Source organism: Anguilla rostrata, chromosome 15 (assembly GCF_018555375.3).
Source record: "Anguilla rostrata isolate EN2019 chromosome 15, ASM1855537v3, whole genome shotgun sequence".
In the NCBI taxonomy this organism is placed as follows: Eukaryota; Metazoa; Chordata; class Actinopteri; order Anguilliformes; family Anguillidae; genus Anguilla; species Anguilla rostrata.
The window spans coordinates 26,824,281-26,839,152 of record NC_057947.1 but is presented as its reverse complement, the minus strand read 5'-3'; the positions used below and the strand labels follow the sequence as shown (position 1 = coordinate 26,839,152).

Here is a 14,872-nt window from a genome sequence, read left to right as displayed (position 1 = left end):
GACTGGGTACTGTAGGGTGACAGTTTTGCACGGTCGGTTAACAGTTGCTTGCGGTCAGTTAACGCTTGCTTGCGGTTGGGAAACTGTTGTGCACGGTTGGGTGACGGTTGCTTGCGGTTGCAGACCTGGCATCTCAGGGCTCCTCAGCAGCTCTATGGTGAACTCCTCTTTGAAGGCGTTCTCAAGCACCTGCCCCAGGAGCGCTGCACAGGAACGCCAGTATGCCTGCAATGACAGAAAGGGTACCAAACGAGGGACATAATTAACACACACATATAAGGGGGTCAGCGCGTCAAACCAGGAACTCATCATTAGCAGCACTGAGAAAGACGGAATCTGACCGCTAAAAGGATAGAGTAGGGAAACCAACTATTAGCCCTTTAAGGTGTGAGTTCACACTTGTGTGATTAGAGTGTTCTTAACCAAACATTCTAATGCTGATGTCACAATCACTACTGGTCATTGAAAGCAATGGAGCTCCAGAACACTGACTTGGAATTTTGAAAAAACATTCCAGAAAATCCGACAGTACTCTTAATGAAGGGTTAATAAATGGACAGGAGGACACGAAGACTGGTACCTTGTTGACCTGAACAGGGTCCGAGTCCTTGAAGGTGAGCAAGGTCAGCGAGCAGGACTGTGTAAGGGGACGGTGCATCGGCCATAGCACTCCATCCACCAGGGCCAGAGCAGAGCTATTCACATGCCACTCTGTCAGGTCTGCAACAGTGAGAGAGAGGTGTAGCGCCTGTCTTTACTCTTGACAAATTCCATAACAGCTTCCAACAGAGTTGCATGCAGCTGACCACTACGATATCACTTATTTCATTTATGAAGTTAATCCTTTTCATGATCACACCATCACAGTGCACACACGCACGCACTCCCTCGGGTTATACTCACGGCGTGCGCAGCTGTACGGGGTGGACACTCCCTTGTTCATGATGAGCAGCGACCCCTGCAGGCCAGGGCCCTGCATGGTGACCTCAATCTTCTCGGTGCGCGTGATGAGCGCGCGCTGCCTCGCCTGCTCCCGGGAGAACACCGCACTGCGCAGCCTGCGCAGCTCTGCATTCGGGATTCTTGCCTCTGCTGCACTGGACACCAGTCCTGGGGAGGGGAGGAGAGGAGCATTAGTGTAGCTTACCTGTACATGAACACGTGGCTAACGAGGCACATGACTATAGCATTGCACAACGCACAAATTAACAACCTTTTCCAGCATGCACTCACATTTATTTTTATTATCATTTTTACTTTGGCTACTATAGGTAGTACAGCACTTCACATTTCTAGTAACTGTACAGTCAAAAATGTTCAGCTGTCTTATTGTGCCCCTTCACCGTGAAAGTGTCAGATGTGGTTTGTATTATAATAAAAAAATATATATTTTATATTCTTTTCCAGACAAAAGATTCTAAATGATTCTAAGTCTTGAATCACAATGTCAGCAGCTACCATCGCCCGTGCACCACTGGCTGACACCGGGCCATCAGAGGCAGCAGATATTCCTTGGAAACCGAAAGTTGCTGGCTAGCTACTACTATTCGGAAGGGCTTCCAGCATTCATTCCAAAGTGACATTTAATCCACTGCATCCCTAACGTACCTGTCGTATATGTCACTTTCATTAAGTTAACTTGAGAGTTTTTACTAAAAGGGTTAAGTCAACGTTACGACATTGATTTGTGTGCGATATCTAGAGATTGATGTTAAGGTGGCAGCTATGCAAATAACGAGCGAAATCTATTTACTTAAAATCTACCTAGTTGCACATGACTGAATTCTGTAAGCATGTCCGCTTCACGGGGAAATGTGAATCTACAGCCCAAGGTCAGATCACAGCTAGCCTGTTTGCTACCTAGCCATATTATATTAAGTCTATCGGACGAGCGAATACGAGCAAGAAGGATGCTATACTTACGGCGATAGAACACACGGCACGCAGATCTACACGCCATCATGGCTCAGGAAATATTTTATTTCGTGAGTCTACCTGAACACCACAAGAGGCTCGGCTTTGTGGAATATTAGTGGAAAGAAATCGTTTCTGTAAGCAAAATCTAACTTCTCGTCACCTAACATGCCTTCTGGAACTCGACATGGTTGCAACACTTAAAGATTTCCGTGTGGACTTGACGTCCCTTTAAACGTTCCTACTGTGCGCTGTAGCAAGAAAGGTAAACGACGAAAAAAAGGTCCAGTTGAAAGAGAATGATTTTTTATCATATTTATCTGAGCTTTTCTATTTACGTGTAATGTCACTTAATTTGCTAACTCATATACATATTGCGCTGTATGTTATAGCTTTTTTATCTATTTACCAGCATTTTAAAACATTAAGTGATAAGGCTGGGATTTTTTAATGGAAGAGAACATTCATTCATTTTTAAAGGCTTTTGTCTGAAATAAAAATGCAAATTTCCCCATTCTGTGTATACGTTGTAAGAACTAGATACTGTATGTTCTTATGCACGTTAGTAATTTCATACACACCAACCAGACCTTCGCCACATCTAGATCAGAGCTATGCTTTTACCCTTTTGACACCATACTATTCCAATAAGTAAGCTACTGACAATTAATAATGAAACATGTTTTTTCAGAACAAAATTCAAAGTATCAATGTATCAATCAATCCATCTTTATTTATATAGCACATGTCATACAGTGGCTGTTGCCCAATGTGCTGCACATGATCGAAATCAAGTAACAAGAAGTCTGAAGGTCTGAAATTCACTGTTTAAAAAAACGAGCAAAAATCTGTGAATATGGTTGTTTTAGTGACCATCATGCAGGAAACTTGCATGACCAGGTTGATCTACCAGCATGACCAGCTTGACTTAGCACAGCTTGTCTACCATCGCAGCTGTTTTGATTATGAGTTTAACCAAGCCAGTCTGGAAACTTGACCAGAATAACTCTAGCACTGCCCAGCTTTCACCAGTAATAAACTAGTATTAACCAGTTTGGCACTTATACTGGTCTATGCTGTTTCTTCACCAGGGCTAATACTTACAGATTCGTTTTGGTGATATGCTACCTGTTACATATATACATAAGAACATGTTACTGTACATAATTACAAATGTTTACATGTTGGTATAGATAAATAGTGTTAGGAAGACCTCTCTATGTCATTTCATAGGGAAGAATCAGGCATGTCCTCCTGCTACACATGATAAAGTACTTTGCAATTACAGATTATAATGGAGAAGACATCTGCTGCATTCCAGTAGAGGAAACCTTTGGACCAGCTTAACACAGGGCCCAGATTTACCACTTCACTCTTCCCTTTACTTTACCCATATAAATATCTTATAATATTGCTGGAAATTACAATGCTGACATGCTGTAAATACAGTATATCTTGCAAAAAAACTGGAATGTTGCCAGTGAAATACTGTTTTATGAAGGAAAAAACTGTATAAATCTGGTTATTTAACTGTATTGATCCTGTTATTTAATGAGATGGCTGTTGAATAATGAATAATTGCCATTGATCTACACGACTTTGACTGTGTAAAAAAATTATGAAATCCTGTACATTTTTACAAAAAGTTTACTGTAAAAACAGTGCATGACTGCTATGCTGCTATGATATGACTATTTAAAAAGACATTTCCAGCAGGTATTAGATATATTTATGTGTGTGCTGTTCAATGTATGAAATACACTAAATGGTAACAACAATGCTATTAATCTTCCTCAGCTGTGCAGTAGATGATTAAATAACGAGTGAAATGGGTCTTGGTCAGATATTTTATTGTATTAAATTTCAGGTTACAAAAGCAGACAGACATTTAATGTTATCCAAGGTTTACAGTCTAGACAGTGATTTCATGTTGTGCTGACTGATGCCAAGAAAGTCCCACAGATGGGAACAGGGAGATTCAGGATGATGCATCACGATTTGAAATAATTAGAAGCTGACAGTACTGATAAAAATGTGGGTATGTCTCCTGGATGGACAGGAATTGTGATGGCTCTGTCTTGTTTTATGGAACTTCCTTAAATTCTTATTTACCTCTCTCATTTACATGGATAAAGAAAGCAGAAAGCAGATAGTGATGTCCAGTCATGCATTAAGGTGTTAGTTGGAATCTAAATGTCAGCTATTAGCATTGCCCTTTATTTTAATAAAAATGGCTCCTTTGTTGGACTGTTGCATTTAGACTTGTCACATTTTTTTCAGCTCCTCTGTGTGCATCCTCCCGTTGGTTGAGTTTTTGCCCCAGTGCGGGGCTAATGCTAACAGGTAGGAGTCCTTCAGAAAACCACCCCTATCACGATTAGCATTAACCCCGAGCTGGGTGTGTGAGATGCCAGGTCTGCTGGGGGGAGGGCATGCGCTGCCTCCGCAAGCCTGGAGAAAGAGGAACATCAATGTGAGACAGGGTTTGCCAGCTCTCTTGGATTAGCCAAGAGTCTCCTGGAATTCCCCCTGGCTTCCTGGAATTTTTTTCCCTTTCTGTTGTAACAAACACATTGCAAAAAAACTACAAAAATAATCATGACGAGACAAGAGACATGTTTTGTGTTCCACACAGGTGTTATGCCGGTAAATTATTTCCAGAGCAGGCTGATCTGACCGCTTTCACAGAACTGTGATGGATGGACTGTGGACCTTCATAAATCTCATGACATTTGTCTGGGGAAGCTGGCACCCCCAATGTGAGGTGGAACATCATGTAATAATACTTGTGGGAAAAGGCACATTTTCTTTTATCTTCTGGGTGATTAATTTGACTTGCACAGTCATATCCTAACCCCTGCTGTTTTCTTTCTCTTCTAGAAATGAGATGATCAATATATCTGATATGACAGTGTGGACCAACCAGAATGAAAGCTAAACAGTTACATGTACTTTCCCTGTCCCAATAGTGGTGTGGTATCTCATGGCTAAGAGAAGCATTTGGGCAATCAAGAAAAGACGATATGCAGACCCATTAGATGAATAATTTGCAGTGTGGATTGAAATGAGAGATGTGGTTGCTTGTTGTAATGCACATGTTGGCACATCCAACAAATCTCCACTGGCCAAAATGGCCAACTGCATCTGTCACCTCACAATGGCTTAAATGTTTGATATGCAGCTCAAAGGACTGTACCAGTGATTATGTAGCATTGGAGGAGTTGCCATATGGTATATATATTTTTTGTATACTGCTCATGTATAAACCTTTTTATAAAAGAGATTAATACCAGCTCCACAGTAGCACATGCACACACTATTGGCAGACAAAAATACACCACATATCCCACAAAGCTATATGAATCACAAAGCTATATGACTAACTGGTCACCATAATGTGCCCATTATTACATCGCAGCACAGCACTTATTTGCTTTGTGGATAATATATTTACATATTATCATTTACAAAGCGCACTGATCAAAGCAACCCCTGTGTCCAAAGTTACCAAAGCAGCCTCCACCCTCAAACACATGCACATGGGCACACACGCACACACACACACACACCCAACCCACACACACACGCACACCCTGTATGCATGAAGCTTTTCAGAGCAGGAGTGCTGGTCTAGGATCAGTTCACCACTTTGCCTCATAATGTGAGCTCTTTAAACTGTTCCACACTGCTGTGCTCAAAATGCATTCATTTTTACTTTTGCTACACGAACAGAGTGATCAGGCTGATAGAAAGCAGAACATTTACACGTAAGCACACTCACAGAAGAGAAAGGAGAAAATATGGCAGATCACTTTACCTGCTCCAACCCACAGCCACAACTTCCTCTTTCAGGCTTGACTGTACACTTCCCCTCTGAAGCAATCTCTCTCTCTCTCTCTATCTCTCTCACTTACTCTCTTTCTCTCCCTCTCTCTCTATCTCTTTCTCACTCACTCTCTTTCTCTCCCTCTCTCTCTGTCTCTCTCTCTCTTAAGCGCCCAGAAACAAATTTGTTTTATCCTAACATTTGCTCTCCAGCTTTCTCTCTCTCTCTCTGCTTCATCTGATGTAAAGGACCAGATCGCTGACACCCCTGCCTCTTTTATACCAGGTATTGATGACTCATCCAAAACCAAAATTCCCCTCATAAACAGGAAGTTGTCACATCTTTAGGAGAAAAATGCTCTCTGCCAACATCATCTTCAACTGCAACGTGCATCTACCTCCAAGCACGACATCACTGAAGTAGGGAGAGCTGTTCCTAAGACATGGGAGACACAGCACTCCTAGTAAATGCACAGCCTTTGCACAGACTTTCCAAATTCATTTGTCCGTGTTTCTGTATTAGGATAAACAGGCCCATGTAGAGTATAGCACTGGATATTTTGGAGTGACGGAATGCTAATGGTTTTGTTTTATGGATTATTGGTTTGGTTAGGAACCGTTTCATATGATCTACATCAGATCAAAGCAGAAATTCAGATTTTATTTCTTTATTTCATAGCAACACCTCTCAGCTCTTTGAAGGTAAGCCATGTACACTAACATTTAGAAAGAGAAAAAAAATATGTAGAAATGTTGTTTTCATGTTTAATGTATTTCACATTGCACAAAAATCTAGATTTTCTTTAGGTTGAAGATGGTGAAGAGGAAAAGCTGAAGACAACCATTAGTCTGAAAACCTTCCAAGAATGGTGAGCTGAGAATGAGGAAACCCATTTAAAATAAACCCGGTCCTACCATGACTGGAACACACTGCTTCAAACCAGGGGTTAAAGGACTTCAGGTGTTACATTGTTAATTCTAAAACACGGACAGCAGCAGACATTTTCACCAAATTTGAGAATGGTTAAATAGTAGGCCTGAAGGTTAGAGGGGAAGATCTGTGGGCAGTGTGGCGTGTTGTAAATTTCCACAGCCGTCAGGGGGCAGTCCCCGATCTCTTTCTATCTTACTGTGTTTCTCCGATATGACCTCATATGACTCACAGCGCTGTCTGAAGATGTGTCAGTACGCCCCCCCCCCCGAGAGCAGCAGGTTGAATTCCAACAGCCACAGGATCAGTCTGCCTTAAGACCAGACAACGCCCCACAGACCGAACCTGTGGGGCATGGGATCAAATCCCAGCTACTGTTTAACTTTCTGCGTGTGTGTGTGTGTGTGTGTGTGTGTGTGTGAAAGAGAGGGGTAGTAGTTCCTCCTGTGATCCAGGACCATTACTTCTTTCACCCTCCCACGAATGCACACACTATTGGCAGACAAAAATACACCACATCTTTTTTTTAAAATTTCTTACGCGTTTTCTTGAAAGTAAAAAAAACAGGTCACTGAAAGTTCCACGTTGGCGGCACCACCCTCTTTTCCCCAGCATGTGTGTAGGAAACGACAAGACAGACATGACAGACACGAAAGGCTGATGCCACATCCTCCTCTCTGTGGTGTAGCATATACAGCAGGCATCCAGTTGACAGGTGCTTGTGTATCCCTCTCATTTTCATATGCTCACTCTCTCTCTCTCTGAAACCCGTCTTTTGGGGAGGGGCGCGAACATAAGAACGGTCAATGAGTTTAGGAGAGGAGGTTGAGTAAGACCGAGATGTTCACATTCATCCAGAAAGAGACGGTGCGTGTGGATTGGCAGAGATGCAGAGAGGACTGTAGGCTGTGACACTCAGACGCGCGTGTGATCTTGCTCACTTGCAGTGAGATTCTTCAACAGCACACTTTCCCTTGCTCCACAAACAACAGATGCACGGCCATGTTCCACAATTTTAGCTGCGAAAGGCTATGGTCACATTACCGTCTGTTTAACACCACTGTGCTGAGGGTTTGCCCCCCACATGTCACCCCCATTCACAGGACAGAATCTCACTTGATGCCAGACACTGATCCAAGTGTCCAGTGTGCCATTCTGTAAAACAGGGAGGGTCCGATCATCCGGAATGGGCTGGTGTTTGCTGCAGGTTTCTTTGTTTTAGCCCAGCACTACGACACTTGATTCAACTAATTGACTGATCATGGTCTTGAATCAGTACAATGGTAATTAGAATCAGGTGTCTTAGTGCTGAGTTAAAACAAAAACCTGCTCAGAAGGCTTCAGCGTTGAGAAGAGGTGGGCAGGTTCTGGTTTTCATGCCAACTTCTCGTCATAATTATTTAATTAGCCCTAACATTTACGCCAGTGAGCCAGTGTTGTTAAGAACCAATTTTTGCAAGGTTAATTGGTGGAAACAAAAATCTGCAATACACACCAGCCCTGCAGGACTGGAATTGCCCACCCCTACTGTGTAAAGTCAGAATTTGCATGTGTGTGTGGGGGGTTTCTTGCAAATATTCTATTGCATTTCCAAATGTCTGTATAAGCTTTATTCACCATTTTCTTGAACTGACTGCAATATTCGTGTGCTTGAGTTGCCTTGCAGGCAGCTAATTGATTGATTGGCATGTTTCCAGGTGTGGCTAATTGTGGGCCTAATAAGATCTTACTAAAAGGGTTGTTTTTGCATACATGTTTGGGCAGTATAGTAGCGGTTTGCCTATCTCCTATAATATGAATGAATGAATGAATGAATGAATGAATGAATGAATGAATGAATGAATGAATGAATGAATGAATGAATGAATGAATGAATGAATGAGCGAGCGAGCTAGAGTAATTTTTAAATCTTTAGTTGTCTGAAGAATCAACTGGCTTTGAGACACAGTCCTAGTAGCATCTGGTCCAGAGATTAGTAACAGACTAGATTCTACTAGAAATGGATACTGCTCCACTCTAATATTGTACTATGGTCTGAGGGAGTGGCATAATCAGGCTGTTCTACTCATAACGTCACCCAATACGAGTTTGGTTTGTGAAAGGGAGAGTTGCACATTTGTCAGAATGGTGCAGTAGTTATTAAAGGCACTCTCCATGACTGCAAAATCAGCTTTAACACTGCTAGCCCAAGCCTGGACCATGACATTTGGAAAACTGCACTAAAACTAAATCTCAATACACAGAACTTCCTCACACCCAGTACCTGGAAGGTGCTTGGGAAATTTAAGAAAATGCAAGACAATGTGAAGGTTTCAGCAATTTTTGACAATGTTTAGATGTTTATTTTAATATGTCTATGTACACATGATGGTGATGTAGATTACACAAAAAGACAACTTGCAAATAGTCAAATCAACAGAACAATTCATAAGAGGATATATACATGCTCTCGGCTGTAATTTAGTGAGAGTTAACAAAGAGACATGGTACCATGTCCTTTTATTCTTAGATACCAATGTTGACGTCACCTGAACCTTAAGCAGGGAGAAATAAAATGAGAAATGTACCGCCTAACCCATTTGTTCAGGCTTTCTGATTTGTCTCCAAATCTCAAAAAACTTTTGATTTGTTCAGAAAATTAAAAAATTGATCTCTAGCTTTGTATCTTTAAACTGAATCTGAGTATAAACTGAATGAAAACTGCAATACAAACAAGCTGTACTGACGCATGGTCCTAGCGCATTCTACGAGCAGGATTTTTATACATGAATCATGGAACCGTGAAAAATAAGACAGATGCAGTAACTTCTGTAGAGTGAGATGGGAGTAACAGTACAGTACAGACACTGCCAGGGTCAGTGTCCTTTGGTGCAGGGTAGGACAGGCTTTGTGATGTCATAACAAGAGGGGGTGTGGCTTTGGAAGGGTGGCATGTGAGAGTCCAGGGTTGGAACAGTAGTTAACAGAGAGCTGTTCCTTCTCTCGCGGCTAGTCACCACCCTATATAGAATGTTAGTTTGTAATCCTAAAAAATCCAGAAAGTGCCGTTGCATTTTTGAGGCATGGGTTCCCTCGGTAGATTTCCAATGCTTTTTTAGTTAACATAATCCTAAGAGTTTCATATATTGTTCACAGCTGTTCTGTACTTTAAAAATTTTAGTTGCTAAAAAGTTGCTACGTTGAAATTTATGATAGAGATATTAATTAATTTATGTAATTTATGTCATGGATCAAAATGTATAACTCTTAAGCTTATGTTAGCCTTAGACCTTATTTTTAGCAGACATCCAAATCCTTGTGGGAAAAAAGCATTGGTAAACTGCCGAGGGAACCCAAGCTGGGAGAAACTTATGGGTTTGCCTACAAAAAGACGTCAGCCACTGTAACACTCTTATGTTCCGATGCTGGAGTCCTCCGCAGAAGGCGAGGCTCCCCGGGTTTTGAGCAGAAGCTGGTCGGCCTGTCCGTGCGCCAGCTCCAGGAAGGCCTTCATGTCCCGCAGCTCCGCAGAGCTGTGCAGCGCGGTCGCCAGTCGGGCAGCAACCTCGGGGTCTTTCAGCATCCGCTCCTGCCCAAAGAAACACGGGTTGCCAGACTCGCCACAGGAGTCAATCTGTCCCCTTACGGACATCCCCTCCCAATCGCACCAACACACTTGGCCACAGAACAGTCTCAAATCTGCAGGTATCACAGCAATCACAAGGGAACCAAAACATGGGAGCCTTTGTTCACTTGGAATTAATGCTGGGCAATATACCGCAACGGTAATTATCAAATGCTACAACGGCCATTGCTACTATGTGGTGTTTTACCTTCATTTCCCCCAGAAGCATTTCACACAGCCTCTGAAGCTTGGTTTTTTTTCCTACCGCATCAGACATAAATAAAGCAAAAAAGAGGAAATGAAAGGTAATACACCATATGGTGTCAAAGACTGCTATTGCATTTGATAATTACCATTGTGGCATATCAACCAGAGTGGACGTGATATTTATATAATCTCTCTTCAGCCTGAATTAACCAGCAAAGTTTAATTGATTCACAGTTGGTAAAATCTCCTCATTGTGACCTCCTCACCTGCAGGGGGAGCTCTCTTGTCACCTGTCGGGGGAGGGCAGGCAAGTTCAGGACTCCTTGCTCTGACAGCTGCAGGATCTGCAGAGGAAGGAGAATGAACACTGCATAAGAACAAACATCACAGTGTCTGAATCAACACACTTGCCTACTATTGAGTATACATGTTGAGATCACTGAATGAGATGGTTGTACCTCCTGGGCCCTTTCCTCTTCATCCTCCAGCTTGCCTCTCAATGTCCTGGTCTCCTGCTCCAAACTATCCATCTTCACCTCAATCTCCTCCAGAGCCCCAACCACTGCACTCACCTCATCCTGACAAAATACAGACATATTCAAATGTCAAATTACAAACACACACATACACACACATTCAAATGTCATATCACACACAACTGTACTCAATCCATCCCGGAAACACACACTGAGACACAGACACACACAACACTCACGTGCAGCATACACACACGCATGCACTGGCATGCACACACACAAACTGTTGCTAATGGTCAGTACTGAGCAGAACTGCAGCATGCGTAACATCTACGGTGCTGTTATGGTCAGTACATGCACAGCCCCTCATTTTCCTCCGCTACACCTCCTGCCAGAATGACACAAAGCCCCCAAATCCCAGGGCTGTCGCCCCACCCAATTTCAACACCATGCCGAAGTCTTCCCCACCAGGCATCCATCCATGCCTCCTCCATCACTCTTTTAACCTTCCCGCTCCATCTCCTTATCTCTCAGTCCCCTCTCCTCCTTTTTCTTTTATTTTTAACTCCTGTGCCCGCTCCCCACACCTCAAGTGCTTTCAGGCATCTTTGGCCCACGGCCTTCTTCTTCCTCTCTGCCAGGTAAAGGCGGGAAACCTGGAGCATGTCGCCTTGTTTCCGGGGGCGGGGGGGCACTTTGAGCTGCGCACAGCTGGCCAGAAATCTGCAAATGAACAGAAAAATAATGACTGTGAGGTCACATTAGGGTTCAGATTGATTCAAGCTGAAGCACGGCTCTTGATTCAATAGTGACCCCTGTCGGCTGAGAAACGACATAACGAGTACTGTGCCGGAGCTGATGTTGCTTTTTCACGAGTAATAAATCAGCATTTGCAGCAGTTTATACTATACTACTGAGATGACACAGTAGTATAAGCTAGGTAACTGCAACTCCCTCTGTAACTGAGAGGCTGCAGGTTTGATACCCATGTGGGGCATAGTTTCAGTAAATATCTTACTGTTCCAATGGATTTTATAGGGGGTAAAAACCAAACCATGTAAGTGACTGGACAAGAGGTGCAAAAAGACTAAATGTAGGTGGAATACAATTTAATTTCTCAACATGTTAATACAACAATCAGTATAGAACTGCTTTATGCACCAATTACCCATTAAGCTTAATCAGTTTTAAACAGTTACCTGCCCATGACGGGTTGATTACGGTGTCTCACCTGTCCTTCAATTGGTTAAGGTGTCTCTGAGACTCATCTTTATCCTTTCGTCTCATGGTAAGAACAGGCCTGAGAAAGGCAGTGACAGAGTGTAGAATATGTAAGAGATCAAAACCATAAAATGTATCAAGGTAACTGAAAACTCTGACCAGCAAAGCTTGTCAAAGGTTGTTACCAAACTAATTTCAAAGTCCTAACAGGTAAATGTCAATTAGACCGGAGGTACCACTGTATGTAACAGAAAAAGCCACTCACAGTATAGACAAATCTAGAATGTTCTTCAGAGCTGTAATGGAGATCTTGGGCAGCAGTGTCCACTTTTCCTGACCTTTGACCTTTCTAGCAGCATCATTTCCCACTGGACACAGCGATAGACAAAAGCAGGCAAAAAGGAAATTGAGCAGCCTTTCCTTTATAGGCACGTATTGTTAAAATGACTAGCTGTGTAGCAAAAACATAAAATGACCAGTGATTCATTTAAGCCGTTGATTAATGAAAGAATCCATACACCGCCCAATGCCCTAACTGGCTGCTGATATAAAGGAAAGAATAAAGGCCTTACAGGTACTGTGGCCCTCCAGGGCTTGTGTTTGACACCCCTGCTCTATGCGATTCCCAGCACAGTCATCATGATACATTAATTACAATGCAGAGTGTGTGCTTTAATTTGGGGTTTTAACCATCTATGCAAATGCAGCATGCTTCTAGCTTCTATATCAGCTGTACTACTTGTCTGTTAATTTTTATTTATTTATTTATTTTGTTTTTGGAGGGAGGAGGGATATCCCTGTCCATCCCTCACCAGATCACTCTCCGTGACCCCCACTTACCCCGCTTCTTCCGAGGTTGTTTCTGGGTTTCGCTCTTCTTTTTGCTGGGCCCCCCATCCTAGAACACAGAAGGGTTGTCGGGGGTCATTTCTCCTCCACACCTGTGCACCTCTGGTTCCTCAGCAGCATCTCTGCTGTCTGTCACCTGTCCCGTCTCCCCTCCCCTCAGACTCTCACCTGTGCAGGTCTCTTCGGACCCTGCTTCCTGCTTCCTGCTACGGGTCCTCTCGTTGAGGCCCGTTTAGATCCTCGGCTGGGCTTCATTGTGACCTGCGCAAATGCCAAAATAAGTCTAAAAAACTAAGACTAAGAGACTTAAGACTTGCTTTGTTCTGGTAGCTATTGACCGTTTGAACTCCCTCCAAATAATACTGTAATTTTTATGGAGATTTCAGCCACTTTTGTCTTGCACTGTTCTCCCGGTACTGTGGTATTTGTGGAAAGCCTATTCTGACTTGATCTTGTATCATTGCCTAGTTATTGATGCTGTTGATCACTGACCGCTTTTACCTTCTTTTCCCTTAAAATTTCCCTTAGTGGGATAATAAACTAAGTCAGTCAACTAATTAATTACTGGAAATGATAATCAAACTTCAGCCAGTTTTTGCCAAATGCACTACACTTTGAAGTAAACTTCAAAAACGAGACAGACAAAATCCCAGTTTTATCACATTCTTAAAAGTGCAGATCAAGAGGTAAATACATGTCAAAACAGTATGTGCACTAACATGTTACCCTCCAAGTGTTCATGTTAAACTGTTTGAAATTAACAAATGAAACGCTTAGGAGGAATGCGTTATGACCGTCGTCTCGGGACCATCCCTGGTATCATAGTATATGAGCTACACAATTAAAACAAGTTCATTACTCCAAAGTATATAACAAATAGTTTGGAGCAATTTGGACATTTTATCAGTCCTCGCCTTTAAAATCTCAAGCAGAGTGTTTTTACACTTACACAATAATAATAACAATAATTATTATGAGAATAATAACAGTAATAATAATAATGTTACGTTGTAGAGATATAACCAGAGGATATAACGTTAGCCTATATATAGCGAAAGTCAGCTTTTCAAAAGTGTCAACCGCGGGTTGTGTACATCTGCATCTGTGACACTGACACTTCCTTGCGATCAGCGCACCAATGCAACATTGGACGTATGTTGATTTAATGAAGATTTGTTCGATTTCTGACTTTAGGTATTAGCAAGCAATTTCTGGTTTTACACCTTAAACTATTTAGGTTTAATCTCGCCGTTTCATTAAGAGAACTGTTTGATAGCTCGCTCGATAACGTAACTACATGGCAAATGTACCCATTCGGTAGCATAGCATTCCGATTACTATATTACAGCTAAGTTAAATTACTTATAAATAATCTAATATTTTTGGTAGCATATGATTATCCATCTCCTGAACTCACAAGACAAGTTAATGTTAGCAAGCTAGCTAGCTAGCTATAATCCGTAGCTACACTGTTGCATCTAACGTTGTGAGTACTCACCTAATCAATCTTTACTAAAACTACTTAACACCAAACAATTTGCAAGGTATCTTATTTTCGAATCGGCTAAATAGACACGAGACAACTGCAAAGATGCTAATAATATTGTCATTAGCAAGTTTACGTTACAGTACTCACCAGTTTCCCGGCAAATTTACGTTCAAATTAGGATCAGTGCGCATGTGCAGTCATCGAGACTGGTGTTCCCGGGCGGTCGGCATATTGGTAAGAGCGCAGTTCACAAATTCACTGTAAATCCGGTGTTTTCAACCTTTTCTGATCCAGGGACCTCAAACCTAGGATCAAAGGCATCCAGCCGACCCCCACCATAAGTTTTCTTAATACAG

At 42.3% G+C, this 14,872-nt stretch overlaps 2 protein-coding genes across 3 annotated transcripts in view; both read right to left on the bottom strand.

Moving 5' to 3' along the window:
• The window catches only part of mrpl39 (mitochondrial ribosomal protein L39), a 5,048-nt gene extending 2,920 nt beyond the window's left edge, over positions 1 to 2,128 (bottom strand). The window contains exons 1-4 of the mRNA XM_064310089.1: positions 1,924 to 2,128; positions 904 to 1,110; positions 581 to 720; positions 126 to 225 (exon numbers count right to left, since the gene is read on the bottom strand). Of these exons, the coding sequence (XP_064166159.1) occupies positions 126 to 225; positions 581 to 720; positions 904 to 1,110; positions 1,924 to 1,963 (487 nt within the window). The 5' untranslated portion in view covers positions 1,964 to 2,128. The remainder of the gene's footprint in view (positions 1 to 125; positions 226 to 580; positions 721 to 903; positions 1,111 to 1,923) is intronic.
• Positions 2,129 to 8,989: 6,861 nt separating this feature from the next.
• On the bottom strand, positions 8,990 to 14,786 carry cenpq (centromere protein Q). 2 transcript variants are annotated; one of them, XM_064311688.1, is made up of 9 exons: positions 14,664 to 14,786; positions 13,196 to 13,288; positions 13,019 to 13,076; positions 12,444 to 12,546; positions 12,189 to 12,257; positions 11,545 to 11,680; positions 10,940 to 11,059; positions 10,748 to 10,825; positions 8,990 to 10,238 (listed from the first exon to the last, which is right to left on the bottom strand). In XM_064311688.1, the coding sequence occupies exons 2-9, from the start codon at positions 13,280 to 13,282 to the stop codon at positions 10,062 to 10,064; spliced, it is 828 nt and encodes a 275-aa protein (XP_064167758.1). In that variant the 5' UTR covers positions 13,283 to 13,288; positions 14,664 to 14,786; the 3' UTR covers positions 8,990 to 10,061. The 2 variants fall into 2 exon arrangements, with proteins under 2 accessions (XP_064167758.1, XP_064167759.1); XM_064311689.1 differs by lacking the exon at positions 14,664 to 14,786 and adding an exon at positions 14,526 to 14,656.
• Between the last annotated feature and the right edge of the window lie 86 nt (positions 14,787 to 14,872).